The sequence below is a fragment of the Nothoprocta perdicaria genome, unplaced genomic scaffold, assembly GCF_003342845.1.
Source record: "Nothoprocta perdicaria isolate Ctin4 unplaced genomic scaffold, notPer1 scaffold_131, whole genome shotgun sequence".
NCBI classification, from domain to species: domain Eukaryota; kingdom Metazoa; phylum Chordata; class Aves; order Tinamiformes; family Tinamidae; genus Nothoprocta; species Nothoprocta perdicaria.
In genome coordinates, this window is record NW_020454439.1 from 1,361,142 (window position 1) to 1,377,561 (window position 16,420).

Consider the following 16,420-nt stretch of genomic DNA (forward strand, 5'->3'; position numbering starts at 1 on the left):
TGCCTCATCATACTGACCCCAGGGCACTATTTTATGATCCTGTAGCCCAGAGTAGATTATGTGCCTGAGTCTCATCCCCACTTTTGCCTATAATGTAGTTGTAAGGCAAATGAAAGTACCTGAGAGGCACCATAAGAAAGCAGGATGTGACCTGTGCCATTTCAGTGCTTCAAAGAGACTGAGAACATTAGTAAGTAGCGTGAACCATTTTCATTTGTGGATTATCGGCTTGTAGCAGAAGCAAAGCATTTTCTCTACATCAGCAAGTCTGGTTTCTGTACACATTCTGCCCAGACAGGAGGACTATTTAGCCATACTGTTCTTTCGAGTTAGAGTTTTGTATTACAGTGAAAACCAACATTTTTTAATTTGTGATAAACCTGTATTATAATGCCTTATTTATTTTTAATCTTGTACAGTGTTACAAAACAACAAACAACATTGGCCTTTCATGTAATATTCACTTTAAAAGATGTATTGTATGAAATTTTGTAAATAGTTTTAGCTCTGACAGGTAATTGCATGTACACTTGTATAAAAAGATGCAAAAAGGCACACTTTTAACAAATAATAATGATTTTTGTAACAGACATTTTACATGTGCATGGAGATTATAAATTCTTTGGAAATGAACGTCCCTTTGCTTTCCCTTACAAACTACTGCATGCCACTCATGCCTGACTTCAGTAAAATAAAATAAAGCAGTAAGTTTTTTTAAATGTTTTTTGACATATCACTTCTGGCACAGACTTAAATTCACTAGTTGCATGTGCGTTCAGCAAAGCAAAATGCAAATGGCAAAATATGAAGAATAAAAAAAAATTTAATGATCATGATCTGCCAACCTCAGTGTTCCAAGTTCTGTAATACAGTATATGAAATGTGTTAACAACATCTATGCTATCTTTATAAGGTACCTTTTGGTCGTTAGAAGCAATAAACTCTATTTACTGTAATATTACAAGCAAGCAGATATTCTTGTTCATAATGGTGTAATATCTGACATTCAATGGGTACTCTCTGATTTGATGTAGTATAGTCATGAAAGAGAAGGACCAGATGTCAACTCCGTCATTGCTGTATGCAGGTGCAACACTATTGAAGGTAAAGGAGATGAATTTGACCCATTGATGTTACCCAGAGTATATTTTTAATGTGATAATAAGTTATTGTATCTGAGAAGTACACAATGCAAATAGATTCTTTTCCTAGATATAGCTATATATGATATATACATATATATATATCTATACACATACATTCATTCATTTTAATGCCTTATTTTTGTTAGCTTCTTGACTTGTTTTCTGAATAAATTGTATTGCTATATGGAAAGTATTGAATGAAACTTCTAGGAGAAATTCATTGGGTTCTCTGGCTTTATGATATCCCTTAGATATCATAGCGGACCTCAGAGCTGGAACCTAACATCAGTTAGTGACGTGGGAATAATAGCTTAGTATCCAGTCTCCTAGATGATCCTTCCCATATTGCTGCTAAGTAAAACTTTAAATTCTGGAGATATTTTGTGTGAGTCATTTTTAAAGTTATCATACCTATGTCACTACAAATAGGGACTGCCCAATGAATTACTTAAAAGATTACTGTATGATAATATAGGAATATTGCATAAGCATAATACAGAGGTTGGTTGCAAAGGATGAAGAGTGTGAACTGGGTCTGCCACGGATAGATATGAGCTTTTTGCATCTTACAGGTTTTGTTGTTAAAACAGAATTTACAAATCCTTTAATTTATTTAGTTAATCAGATGACTAAGTGGTGCAGCTTCTGCAAGTAACCTTGTCGTCATCTTATACACTATGTTTCTGTTGGCTGCATACAATAATCATTACCTTGTGTTGATGATTGGCTTCATAGAGCAGTTCAGGGTTTTTAACAGTCATAAATTAATCCATCTCAAATTCAGTGAGTTTTGAATTTTAGTGTGGCATAAGTGTTGTGACTAATGACAATCTGGACTCTGCTTCTCCACCACTCCTAACCCTGTTTATGATTGGCTTTTTTCAGGAATTTTGCATTAGCTTTTTCAGTTCTTTATTCCTTTGAAACCCATCTATCTCTGAGCTTTCACACCACTCAATCCTGTCCAAATCTACATAACACATAAATATATAAATCTAAATAAATAAGTAAAAGTACACACACAAAGTGGAGTGGGGAGGGGAAGAGAGTAGGGCATCTGCCTTCTGCTCTTTGATTTCATTTAGAAGCATCATACTGCATGGGCTGATGGTGTGACTTAAAAGGCATCTGATGTGAACAAGGGCAAAAACAGGGAAAGGAAAAAATGCACAAAGCAAGCAGGGGAATGAATAGCAAAAAGAAGACTACAAGAAAGCACTTGCTGAAAGGCATAAGTTTAAATACAGCACTCCTCCTCCTGAAGTCAGTGGCAAAGCTCCTAGCAGCATGAGGCAGGCCTTGAGCATCTGAGCTGGCAAAGTACTTGTCCAGATCCCTGATGTAGCAAAGTTTAAGCTTCTGCTTAAGTGCATGGCTGGATCTATTTCTGAGTTTTCATATCTGTTTATATTCCCAGCGGTGTTTAAGATCTCTCAGTCAACTGCTTTGAGGTTTCCAGACAAAATTGTTAAAAAAAAGTTTGGGAATTGTTATCTCTGATGCCTATTTTCTAATCACAGGGAAGCATCATGAGGTCTGAACTAGTGTTAGTTAATAGATGTAGCCAATGTGCTGAAGGGACTTGGCTTTGCTTGTGCCTTACTGCATGCTGGAGGATCTGCATCTTTATCTCGGGATCCCTGTTTTATGCTGCCTGTGGCATTGGTCATGTTGCGTGAGCATAAAACTGAAGGAAAAACAGTGCTGCATCACTGTGAAACTCTTTTACCACTTCCTTTCCCACTTTGGTTTACTACTAGCGCAGCTGTACCAGTGCAAGGAATACTCTAAGTGTCAATGGAGGGAGGCCATGTGCAGGTACATGTGGCTCCAAGCTAAATAAGAACAGATTTTTTTTTTTTTCCTAAAAAGCTCAGTGTAAACAGTGAGCTGAGTTTTGCAGAAAATCTAGCCAGATATCTTGGAGCTCCTCTGAAAGAGCTGGCTCCATTCATCTAGCGAGCAGTGTTATACAACATGGTGGTTAAAAAAAAAATCCAGAATATTTATCTACAGCTTGTAACTGGTAGTAAAACAGCTAACAGTTTTCTTTGTGGGCAAGGGCAAGGTGTGCTTTAATTCCTGCAGTTGTGCATGTTCTTGTGTCTTACTCTTCAAGTGCCTGACCTGCTACTTTGATCCCAGTCCTGTCAGTGGTGGTGGCATCATTCGTGAGAAATTTGAGCTGGCACATGGAAGTGGTATAGGAGATTTCTCTCTGTTATCTGGTTTTACATTTTAAACGGCGTTCGAGTGATGCATCAGGAAGTTTCAGTTAAATGTATGTAAGGATGAACTACCTGCCTGATGATAAAATTGCATCATAATCATTACTATTAGAAAAAAAAAAAAAAAAAAGCCACAGTAGAAATCCTTCTTCATTCAGAATTCCTGGTTTTATATTCCAGTGATACTATTTGCCTTCATTAGAAAGCAAAAGCGTAAAGCAGTTGTGTGACTTGCCCCCATTTTTGAGTGCATTTTTGTGCACAAATTTGGATTTAGACAAGGCAAATTGTGATTTTCTGTTTTGGCGTCCAAGTAGTTGATTGCTACAGAGGGAGCTTTAAAAACTCTAAATACAGTAGGAGAGAAAGTAATGCTTTCATCAATACTGCTCTAAAAGGCAGAGTCCAATGACAGTTACCATTTCTACAGCAATTTAATCCTAGATAGATGAATCTAATGTAGGGGCACTATCTTCAATGGAATTATAAAGAGAAGATCAAATTTTATGGAATTATTCAAAAATTTTTTTGAGTTTTATCTTATGTAATATTAGCATATATTACTGCTAATGTCTGTATATTAACAAATCTTCAGGCTTTATGCAGAATTGGAATAGTGGTGCCAAATGATAAAAACACAGATATCTAAATTTCATCAGGCTAGTCCAAATCTGACCCATCTCCTCAAACCCCTGCCACTAGATCTTGTGCTGCCACTCCTATTATTTCAATTTTACCTTATTTATTTATCTGCCTGATATCGCCAGACATCAGGAAGATAATTTTTGCTGTACTGGTATATGTTCACAGCTTCTGCTTGGAAATGAGCTTTCTCTGATCTGTGATGTTAATCATTTCTCTGATCTGTTAATTGAAAACACCAAGGTAGAAAGCAAAACAAATAAAAAGACAGGTGTTCTGTAATGAAAATTAGTTTGTCTGCAAATGTTAGTACAGTTTCCATTCTACATACACCCATAATTTTAAGCATCCTAGAAATATTTTTAAAATACTTTATTTCAATAAATACTACAGTAGGAAGGAAAAAAAAAAGAGTTGGGCATGCCTGTCTCCCTCTTTGCACAGTATAATTGTGCTCCTGACATTAAAATATGACTTGCAGCTCATAAACACTGCACAACTTGCTTAGAAATAGCTGTGGTACTGCTGCCCCTCACTCCCCTCAGCTTTTCAGCTCCCTCACACATCTGTCTCAGGGGGCAACCGTCTGCTCAGGCATATTTACTCTTGGTCTCTGTAGGTCCTCCATCATATGGTTGTCAAACATTTAAAAAAAAAAATTTTCAAACACATGTTAAGGGAAAAGAAACCTGAATCATGTTAAATAGTTATTTAGCTGCATGTGTGAGTGTTCTCACAAAATATGTGCTCACAAAATATGGGCAAACCCATTTTAAGGTTCATCATTTAGTTTGTGTCTTTATACCACATTTTTATTCAAAAAGTTAACAGATACTTAATTGTACAATTTTGCAGTTTTATGAGGTTGGTTTAATTGAGTTATTCAGAAAGAAGATCATGTTTGAAGAATCCTGCCAGCTGCTTAACCTGCAGATGTTTGCAATAAACTCTATATTACTTCCAAACTAACTTGAGTTTCTGAGTTAGACTTGGATTGCACCAGGCAGAGATACTCCATTCCGTCAGAGAGAAACTAAATGTGCTCTTCTCTATTTAATTGGCAGAAAAGGTTTCTGAAGGATCTTTTGTTCTATTTAAAGCCAAGGAAGGTTGATGAAAACATTAACTTCAATGAATGTTAGATCTGGCCTTATTTCAAGGTCTCTTCTTCTCTCACTGATGTCAAATGGGGTGTTGCCACTGACTTCAAAGGGACCGGGAAGAGGTCTACTGTATCATAATAGAAACATCTACATAGATGAATAAAATTAATAGTCCTAGCTTTAAGGAATAAGCTAGTAAGTCAAGTTGTCATTTTTCCAGCTCTTGTAGTCCACTGACACCTATAAATATTTTTTATATCTATATAGCTACACACACGCACACACACTAATCTATATGCATATATATATATTGTGTGTGTGATATAAACAGTATAATACAATAACTTAACACTGGGTAACTTCTAATGATAGATTTGCATTAATAATACGGGTCTATTTTTATGTAAATAGAATATTGTAGAGTATCTTCCAGTCTTTTTCAGGATTGTTAAATTGAGAAGAGCAATTGAATATTTGTCCTATTTTTATGTTAAAAAGTGAATGGACTGAAATGTTAAATGTGAATGTAAATTTCTTATTGCAACTTTTATACTAAGTGTTTGCACTACTATAATTTCTGGAATCTAATCAAAAATAAAGGCAAAAGATCTGCTTGAGTAAAACGCTGAGGTTTTTGTTTGTTTACTTGTTTGTTTGTTTCTTACCAAGTTGCACTCATTTTTTTATACTAAGCTGCCGTTCAGAGGGTCCAGAAGGATGTTTTTAATGTTTCAAGAGAAGAATATGTATCTAGAAACTGCAATTTTACTTTCACAATTGCCTTGGAATAAAGAAACTTACGGGACTGGTCCAGTTCCCTTTTGAGTCATATGGACTTTTTGCATTGACTGCACAGGAAGCTGGTGAGGGCCAAATGCTCCATCCATTGTGCAAGCAGAGGAAAGTAAACACATGCAAAAGCTCACCACAGAGACCAGAAGAGGAGGAAGGGAAGCTCAATCTCTCTCTCCCTTTCCCTCAGCCAGCAGTAATTGACCTACTTAAGCCAGTTATGTAGATGGGGTAGATCACAGAGGCAGTTCACGTCGATCAGATAATGCAAGAAGATATAAAACAGGACTACATGCAAAACTGCATAGGTTAGTTCAAAATGGATTTGAAAACTGCTAAAGATGAAGCAGGTAGCATGTCCCTCAAGGAAGCCTGTAAGTTTGAGCACAGGACCAAATTAATTTGATTGTGCTGCTTCCAGACCACAGCAGACTCCCATCTGGCCAGCTCAGAGCAAAAGCAGAGGTGCTTGGGACTGTCATGCCTGTCCATGCAGATAAGCCCTGAGATAACTTGGAAATAGAGACCCTTGCAATGGAAAACAGCCTGGGCTCAGATGCAAGACTTTTCATTCCAAATGCTGGATGACGGCTCCCCAGCTGTTTCTCTTACAGGTTAGAGAGTACAATGTGGCTTGGATAGAATTAGTACGATGACAGTGAATGTGATGAACCTGTTTTGAGGTTACCCTAACACCACTAAAAAGAGTCATTTGTGCCTTTATATAGTCATTTTTGAGGCTCCCCTTCCCCTCTGGAAGACAGTGTGCCAGATCTTCAGAAATGCTCCGTTAAAACCAAAAGGGGTCATACTATAAATTAAATTAGCTCAAAATCCACCCTTCATACTTAATAATTGAACCTATTTTGTCATATTGGTATTCTATGTCTTCTTCTTACTATTAAAATCTCACTGTGTTATTTCAGATTTTATTTGTATAAATATGCATACAGCTATTTATATCTAATGCATGTACATGCACACATAAACAGGTATTTAATGAGATGCTTTATGCAAATTCATAATTAATGGCTCTGACTTTGAAACAGTTTTTTGTCATGCCCCATTACATAGCTAAATCATTTCAGAGACCAAACCACAAACTATGAGATTTTGTATTGCTTAAATGATGAGTACTATTAGCAGTGGGTTGCTCATATACACTGGTAACAATTTTGTACAAGAAAGCCAGTTCCAGTCAGGGATGGTTTATGCTATAGAAAAGCAGCCTCTGGAATGGTTTATTGTTATTTGGAAGTAAAGAGAAGAATGGAGAATTAGAACATTGCGTACATTGTCTAAGCGCTATTGATGCATTGCCATTTTATCTATGTTGAAGCATTCCAGTTTGAAGCAGTTCCCTAGGTCAGTAGGTCATCCACTTCACTATTCCTGCTCATGGAACATGATATTCTGCAGTATAGTGAAATGAAATAATTACACAGGTACCAGTCACAAGCCTTATTCTGGTCTAGGCTGTTCTGATGGGAAAAAAAAAAAAAAAAGCCATAGATGGAAAGAGAGCCATGTAGTGGAAATTGTCTGTGACAATTCTGGCTCTCATTAAACCCACTGAATTGTGGAGAGAACATCTGAGGATGGAGAGCTGGAGGTACAGCCAGGGTGCTTAGGAGTGCTAGTCTGATCTGAAACATCCAGTCCTTTGCAGATTTTTCCTATCTTCTGCATAGACTTCCATGGTTTGAATGCATTTTCAGGGTCAAGGCTCAGAGAAAACAGAAAGGACACATTTATTATTGCTGTAATGTGAACTGCCTCAGTTTCTGCTGTTTCTATACTTATAACGAGACATTGGTCTGTTCTTGCTAGATTTAGCCAGAATGAGCTAGCAATGAAAAGGAGAATGAGCTAGTAATGAAGTAATGAATAGTCCTGACTATTATGAATGTTTACCCTTTCATTTAGTAGGCATGGTCTGGAAATACCAATGAGCACTTTCATAGAGCCTGTATGCTGTATCAATTACTCCACTGCCACAGATGAAGGGGAAGAGCTGCCCAATCACAACAGTTCCGCTTCCCTGAGCTGGTGCAACTCGGGTGACTTCATTAGTGTTCCCTCATCTCAGACCACCTGGGGATTTTTCTGAGTGATTCTAATAGGGCACGAGAGACTCACTGATAGTCATCTGACCTCCTGCACAGGACTACACTCAGTCTGGCCATGCTACTGCACTGCACAAACACAACATTTTTTGTTTATTATTAGATGTAATAAAGTAAAGTAAATCCATCATTTTCTGGTCGTTGAGAGATTTTAAGTTAGACATTTATTTGGCATTAGCCAAACTGTGCTCACACTGTTGCCAAAGGTCATGAAAGCATCATTGACTGTTTTCCCCCAAACTCTATAGTTACTCTGTATGTTTATTGAACTTTGGCAATAATATTCTGTGCTCCTCAGCAGCACTGGCAACATAATAGAAAGGAGCAGTCACATCAGAAAGCACACAGCAAATTACTGGGAAAAGACCCAGTTAAATATTAACTCAGATTGACTTCTGGAGTGTAGAAACACGTAGAAAGTGTATAGGACACTGTCTAGTGAATAAACAACGTGGTAAGTGAACACATTGTGGCAATCTGGTAAGACTGAAGTGGATAATCATAAAATGAAGAGGAATCATTGACGTAATTACAAAGACAGATGGTGGCACATTGATTTTATCAAAGTTAACGACCTCTATGGCTATTAAAGTGTACCCAGTTTCTTACCACTGAGGTAATTAGACTTTTTAAAGTTAAATATTAATCAGACAGCCTTCTGGATTAAAAAAAAAAAAAGAGAGAGAGAGAGACTTGGCATTCCCTGGAAAGATTTCAGATGGCAGCATCTTTAAATATTTACAACTCAGTCCTCCTCTCACATGGATGCAAAGCACTCTGATAGGAACCTGGGCCCTGCAGAAGCCACAGAAATTTCTTGCCTCTGTTTTCTGATACTCTCCATGTGAGAGCTAAAACATACAGGTAAAGGTGCATTCCTCCAGACCTTTGTTTACTCAGTCCTAATGCTACATTAAAGCAGAAAAAAAAATACTAGTAGAAGGCTAACTTCTGTTTTCTGCAATTGGTGCACCTAGGGGAAAGTATTCAATGTCCAAGTTGAAATAATTTTAAGAATGTTTACAATGGTTCAGAGACAAAGTCCCAAATCCCCTTGATTTTCTGTCACTGACTTGGAAGGAGATTAAGATATTTAAATAAAGTTTTGACTTTCTGAGCAGCCACAAAACCTAATTAGGGTATCAAGACTGTCTGTCTGAGCATTCAAAATCAGATTTGCTGTCCAGCTAGAGAGTCTTTGCCATGGCAGGAGTACATGACCCAAAGTGGAACTATGTAACCTTAAACACAAGCCCCAACTCAATATACTACTAGGTCAGAGCTGTTTTTTTCTGGTAGCTTACGAAACTGCCAAGCCATCTGTCTACAATTCCCTAAAGCAGCCCCCAGGCTGTTTAATAGATGTTCCTATGACAGGAGTGGAAATTGTATCACACTTTGTTTCTGGACAGCATAGCTAAAGATATAGACTTGTCTCTGGCCAGCAATGGAGGCTATTCCAACAGACTCAAAGGTAGTGTTTCCCTGCTACTGATATAAGCAATATTATTTGCTTCACTGATGATATAAGTCAGCTTTCTACTAACTGCAAAAAAAAACTTTATAAAAGACTCAAAGTTTAAAGTTTTTAGAGCATAAGAGCTAAAATGTACAGAGATACTTTTCAAGCATTGAAAAGTTCAGAGCTTGCTTAACTTCCTTTGGCTTGCAAAGGTTTCAGCAAAGTGCCTTTCAAGTACACATACAAAATATCCATCCCTATTGTATATCCTACCACAAATCTCAGGATTTGCAGTAGTATCCAGGTATGCAATTTTTATTTAAGTAAATGTAAATGGAAAAGGCTTTTAAAAAATGCTACTATGCCCTGCTCCTTTGTGCAGCTTTATACACATGGAGAGGCTAATGACACAAGGAGAGCTTGACTGCTCCCCTTGCAACATCTACGGCTGCCTAAGGAACCTGCAGATCGCTGGGATGAAAATGCCGCTCCTTTCACATGACCCAGTGTTTCCTAACACTGGAGTGGTTAAGACAGACAATAAAACCACAGACATTAGCTCATGCTGAAGCTCCCTGCTGCTTTCAACCTTGGTATCCATAAATTAGATGTTCTGCTCCTACTTTCACTGGGCAGTTCAATCTAACTGGTATTCTTAGAGTGTTCTATTTGATTTGACTGTATACAAAACAAGGAAGAAGATATTACCATTTCAACTGGATTGGCATCTCAGTGGGATTTTCATTCACCCTACATCATCAACAATCTAGATTTAGGTCATCTAAACCATTTAGGAAAGACAGTTTAATTGATTTTATTTTTTTCTTCTTCTTGTCCATTCCTTTAGTCTTTCCTCTGATTTATTCTTTTCGCATGCCTGTAAATTCTGGAAAACATTTTCCTCTTTCCTCATTTTTGTTTTCTTTTTATTGTCCCTTTGTTCTCTTCACACATGCACACTTTTATTCTTCTGTCTTCCTCTTTTCCTTTTGAAATACAATGATAATCCCATCATGACTCATCAGACAGAGTAGATTGCTGAGTTTCACTCATTTTTTCCCACTGTCCATTCTATACTACCTGTAGAATTACCCTTTGCACCAAAAGCCATCAGGATAGTAGCAAAGAGTGGCAGAAAAGGCAGACTTTGGAATAATACAAGCCTGTTCTGCAAAGACAAGACTGCACTCAATTCAAAACTACACTTTCCTTCTCAAGCAAAGATTACATGTCCAATGCAACATAGTATGTTAGAGAAGCAAAGGTGCTGAGGGTCACTTCAGCATCCAATATACCAAGTTCTCTCCAAGAAAGCACTGGCCATCAGAGTTGGAAATCAAGCAATGAAGAGACCAGTGATTGAAGAGAGGTGGTTTCTCAGATGAGAGCAGAACACTAAAGGAAATGGTGATCTATGTCAATGTATGCTATTCCTTGGTATAGTGATAAATAATGCCAGTTTTATTCTTTTCTATATGAAACCAGATAGTCATTACAGGTTCCCATAACCTAGAAGCAAATATATACATTTGATTTGGAATGAAAGGATTGAAATTGGAAAAAATCCCTGTTTTCTTTTGTTTTTCCCACTCTTGTTGGTTTTGGAAGAATATTAAGAATTAATGTTTCCCACAAGAGAAAGATGCTAAAGACATTTCAATCATTTCCTATGTGGGGTTTTGTATTTTGAAACCAGATTTGAATAGTAGATGAAGTTATCATCTAAAATGAGATCAACAATCCTTCAAGGCATAAACATAAAGCAGTAGGAAGCTGGATACGAAATATACAGAGACTGCATAATAAAATTGATGGAATTTTGTCCCATATCATATGGTTGAGTAAAAGAGGAGAAGGTATATAAACATAGACCAAATAACTGGAGCCAGGCTCATGACTTATTGATGCAACATATGAGGTAGAGAATACAGAGGATGGACATGTCACAGACAGTAATGTGGCTATAATTTTAGTAAGGGAATATTTACTAATGAAAAGGACTGAGGAGAAGATATATGCTGTGTTCTTTTTTAAAAAACAGCATGCAAGACACTGCTCATCTCTGAGTTTGGGTATTTCATGTCCAGACTACAAGTCCACCAAGGCCAAGGTAATATCAACACTGCAGCTGGTTTGCTGAGCTTATATTTACTTTGGACTCTTCTCTCTTTGATCTCTGGATGGCTTTGTCCTTCTTGTCCCCTGTAATATCATGAAAAGCTAAATTTGTATGATGTAAGAGTAGCCATGGATAACAGGGAAAAACAACTTGCAAAACTCTTCATTGGTATCTCAAGAGTGTTCATGAAAGAAATGGAACACGCACAAAGTAAAGCACTTGCAAGGGAGGGAAGAGGGTTTTTCTCTATTAGGCTTGTAGGAAAGGACACTGAGACAGGAGGCTTGGCCCAACATGGGCCAAGATGCAGTTCCATAAAGTGCTACTGAACCAGGAGATGCCAAGAAGAGGATGTACTAGAAAGTCAAGGCAAACTCAGCAAACTCAGCAAAGGAGGGCAAAGCGCAACCTCAAGCCTTGAAGTCATGGCCAGGAGTTTTTGATGGCATCCAGTGAAATGATATCAACATTGCCCAGATCGACCAAAAAGGCTCTGGTGGGGGCTCACAACACCCAGCATCGTTTGCATCACTGCCTGGCTGAGAGAGGTGATGGTGTGTCCCACTAACATGGCTGGACTGTGCAAACATTGCGACATGGTGACAAGATCTCACTCCCTGCTCTGTGCTATATAAGGCACTGGCTTGCCATGCTCTACAAGGTACAGCACCACTGACCTAGTGGCTTTGCTCCCCAAGCCACAAGGCCACTAGTTTGAAAACCAGCTACTAATATTCAAAATGAGGTAAGGGCTGGTCTATCCTCTTCTATGTTTATAAAGGACTGAGAATTTTACTGCAGGGATTTAGAAATTTTTTTTTTTGCCCAGCCACAAATATCTCAAAATAGTTTTTGTTTAGTTCTCAAAATATTCATGAAGGAATCTCTCCTGGGAGTTTAGGAAATAAATAGCTTATCCTGGGCAGACTATTTATTTCCAGGATGTTTACTTGTGCAATCCATGCGATTGTAAAGTGCCTCCATTTCTCAAGCGCTCTTTCAGCTCCTTGGGGGCACATAATTTAAACCTAGCGACTTTCCCCGTATACTGACAGCCTGTTATTCCTAAATATTAAACTGGCAGTTCCAATTCTCTATTCATAGTGCAATTATTAATACAGCAAGAGAGGGTGGCTTGTGATTAGGTCTGAAATGCCCAGACTCACTGGAACCACAAGTTCAAACCCTGTTGAGATCACCTCTGCCTTTCACCCCACAGAGCTCTTTGAGCTCTACAGCCTCAGGTCAGCTGTGAAATTAGGTCTGCCTGGTCAGCTAAGATCTTCGAAGGTCTACGGGTCATGTTTTGTGCTCCCTCAAATCGCTTTTTACATCTGCTGCTGCTGCCCTTCACCAGGGACCAGATGGTCAATTCTGCAGCACTGGGTGCAAAACAGCTGCAGATCCCTGTTGATGAAGATGATGGTCCTCTACCTGAACCACACCATTTCAGCAGGTGTAGTCATCATCCAGGAGCTGGTATTTAGGCACCACTGCTTCAAGGCAAAATATTGTCATTTTTACAATCATCATCTGTAAATGCTCTGAAAATCATAATGTGGTAAAATGTCATTTTATTCTGACTACTTCTGTTTCTTATAAGAAGAAACTATTTCATGGCAGGTAATTCATTTGCCTTATTTTTTTTACTTAGGGTAAGAGAAGTGGTGAGAAAATAAAATCAGGATGGAAACAGATACATTAAATCAACAACAGTCTTGGGACAAACAGATCCTGAATGTACCATAAGCAACTATATGAGGCCAATAAAACACTACATATATTCCTGTGACTGAAATAAGCAGCAAGTAGTAGAGACTAAAGAGCAGTAAATGTAGCTTTTAGATACGCTGGCTAACCTGTCTCCCTATGATTATTTCATTCTATACTTCTATTTAGTAGTTTGCTCTATCAGCAACACTTCTAGTGAAACTTCCACAAAAATGCTAATGGTGACTTTTAAGGACTCTCTTCAGCAAAGAATGCTGGGACATTACTGGGCTATAAGAATGGAAGTAACAGCTGAAGCCAAGTCACCTAAGATTTAGGAGACAAGTGAAGACCGTCAGGAGGAGTGGTAAGGCTGTTGTGTTTTGTCAAAGTTGCTACAAGATGTATTCTCCAGCTGCAAGCTCCAATGTTCTTAAATGTTTTTCTATTGTTTCAGACTTTTTACATCTTTTATTTATAATGGTTTCACTGAAACAGTTGAGCTGTGAAAGTTTGTTGTTTGCATGCACATGTCTCTGCAGCTCTTTAAGAGGTGTGAGAAGATAAAAGCATTTTATTTTTACCATTAGGAGCTCTGTTAGGGAACTTTCTTAAAAAGTTAACTCTAAAAGCAGACATAATTTTAATTGAAGACTTAAGATTTTCATTAGTGAAAAAAGGTGAGGTATTAAAATATCCAGTTATGAAATGTTTTAGGTTTAAATAAATAATGTTGCAGATTCCTTGTACATTCCCTCTAATATTATTCATACAAATGTATTTGTACGAATAGGAGCTGTAGCAAGCTCCTATAATAATGACTAAGTGAAGTCAACCAGGCAAAACAGGGAGAGAGGAATCTGTTGAGGAACATGAGGAGCTGTTATTCAACCCATGGCTATGGGTTGAAAGTGCTGCTTATAAGGCATCACACAAACTATCTCTGTTAAAGAATGGGAGAAGTAGAAAAGGCTATTTGAATGAACTTGAAAAAGGAGGTTTCTTTTTCCTTCTCTTTCTTGTTCTTTCTTTTTCTCCCCTCTTCCCTCTCCCATTCATCCCCTGAACACAGATGGGCAATTTTGCTGTATTGAAAAGCTTAAAGGATCTTAATTATTTTATTTGCTCTGTGTTCTCTAGAAATACAAAGCAGGTGTGAAACTCTGCTAAACCCATAGATCCTGCACAGGTGCAAGACATTCCTGAGGAGTAGAGAATAGAGGTCTTTGACTTGAGCAAATGCCTCTCTGCCTTTGATCTATGGGGTTTTGAATAAATTAACAAGTTGCCACCTTCTTCATGAGCTTCAGGAGCTCAATAATTATCAGCAATACTTCATCATCCTTTTAAATAAGACATTTACTTTTAATGATATCTGTACTACTGGATATATTAATATTTTTCACTTGTAGGAAGTCAAGTTCCTTTTCCTTTTTAATGGAAGCTGGGAGTGTTTAGCAGAATCCTTAACAAAGAAAGCAGCTTGCTGGTGTTGTAGATTCAGATTAAAACATGTAAAACAATTGTATTAGGATCAAGGTGAGAGCCAGCATAAGGACAAAGTCAAACAATAAGTAGGAGGGAAGGACAGGTTTGTGACTGCTGTTTTAGGAAAATAAATTTTTAGCAAGAGATGCTTGCCTGAAACCAGAACTTCCTCACTCATCTTCTCAAAGGACTTTCATTTTTCATAACCTGTGCTAATCCCTTCTCCATGCAGCAGTTATTTGTCTAGCCAGTGTTAGCAGCTGCAACCAAAAAAAGCACATTACAGAAGACTAGCAGAGGAGGAAGCTGGTTGTTGTGTTGTGGGTGTGGCATTGTTCTATATTGCTCAATTTTCAACAGGACTTTTATACCCTAGGAAGCATATAGATTTATACAAACAATAAATTCCATGTAATGGCAGATTGCTGTGAATAAAATAGGAATGCCTTGGATTTATGGGTTTTGTTTGTTTATTTTTGAATAGTTAGATATCTTGTACTTGCATCGCTGTTCACAAAGAGAGTTTCCAGTTTTCTTTTTTATCTTCTTAAGACACCAAACCTGACTTGGAGATGTCAGAGGAAGAAGATTCCTTTCTAAACGTTAAAAGATCTCTGAAGAAGCGAATGGTGAAACATAGCACTCCAGTGGACTCAATACTCTCAAGAACTATGCTATCTCTTACAGACCTGACAAATCAGTCAATCAGGGACCAAGATGCCACTAAGAGATGTTACGGATCCCCAATGCCAAAAATGTCTCTAAGCAAATCATTAGCTCAGGTATCATCAGTACGTGTTGAAGCGTACTTCCCTCAAGTAATATCCCCAAAAGGACTTTCAGTAGTCTTTGACTCGGAAGAATCAAGTGAAGAGATAAGCCAAAGTTCTCGGGCTTTATTTTCTAGAAGGAGACTTTCAACAGTGTTGGCCTCAGATGAATCTGCTGAAGATCCAAGCAATAAGACTGTCTTAAATGTGGAAGCAGAAGTTCCAGCCGAGGAGGTCACAGCAGCTCCCAAGAGTGCTCTTTCATGGTTGGTTACTGGGATACCAGGCATAAAAGATCCTCCAATAGCAAAAACAAAAAAGAAGAGAATAGATAAAGCTCTTGTGGTAACTATGTTCCCATTTTTTATGAAATTCCTAAGCTACTTCCTACAATGTTGAGTATATCCAGATCTTCCGAGTAGTATGGGCATGTCTAACAAAATCTCCTACAATTTTAGTACTGAGTATCCATGGAGCATAAATGTATGACATTATGTATATAACTGTCCTAAACATAGACTAGATGGGAAGGAATTTAAAAAGCAGTATCTGCTTCACCTTATGAACTTTCATGCTCAGTCATGTATGCTAGTAGGGAAAAAAGACACATTTTTTAACAGATGCTTAAGAATTTGAAGAACTAATGTTTTAGCTTTAATAAACTTAAGAAGTTTTCATACTAGCAATTAAAAATGGAGGAACAAAGGATTTACATTCTTTTCTTCTTTAATTCCTTTGGCATGCAAAATGTTGCATTGTTGCAAATGATATTTTGGATGCAGTTCTTAAGTAAGGTGTAAGATTTCCTGGGGAAGGCTTGTTTTAGTAGATTTTA

At 37.7% G+C, this 16,420-nt stretch overlaps 1 protein-coding gene across 1 annotated transcript in view; it reads left to right on the forward strand.

The window, feature by feature from the left end:
- Window positions 1-13,551: 13,551 nt before the first annotated feature.
- LOC112942700 overlaps window positions 13,552-16,420 on the forward strand; it is a 3,385-nt gene continuing 516 nt past the window's right edge. Inside the window, exons 1-2 of the mRNA XM_026033688.1 lie at window positions 13,552-13,694; window positions 15,368-15,930. Of these exons, the coding sequence (XP_025889473.1) occupies window positions 15,388-15,930 (543 nt within the window). The 5' untranslated portion in view covers window positions 13,552-13,694; window positions 15,368-15,387. The remainder of the gene's footprint in view (window positions 13,695-15,367; window positions 15,931-16,420) is intronic.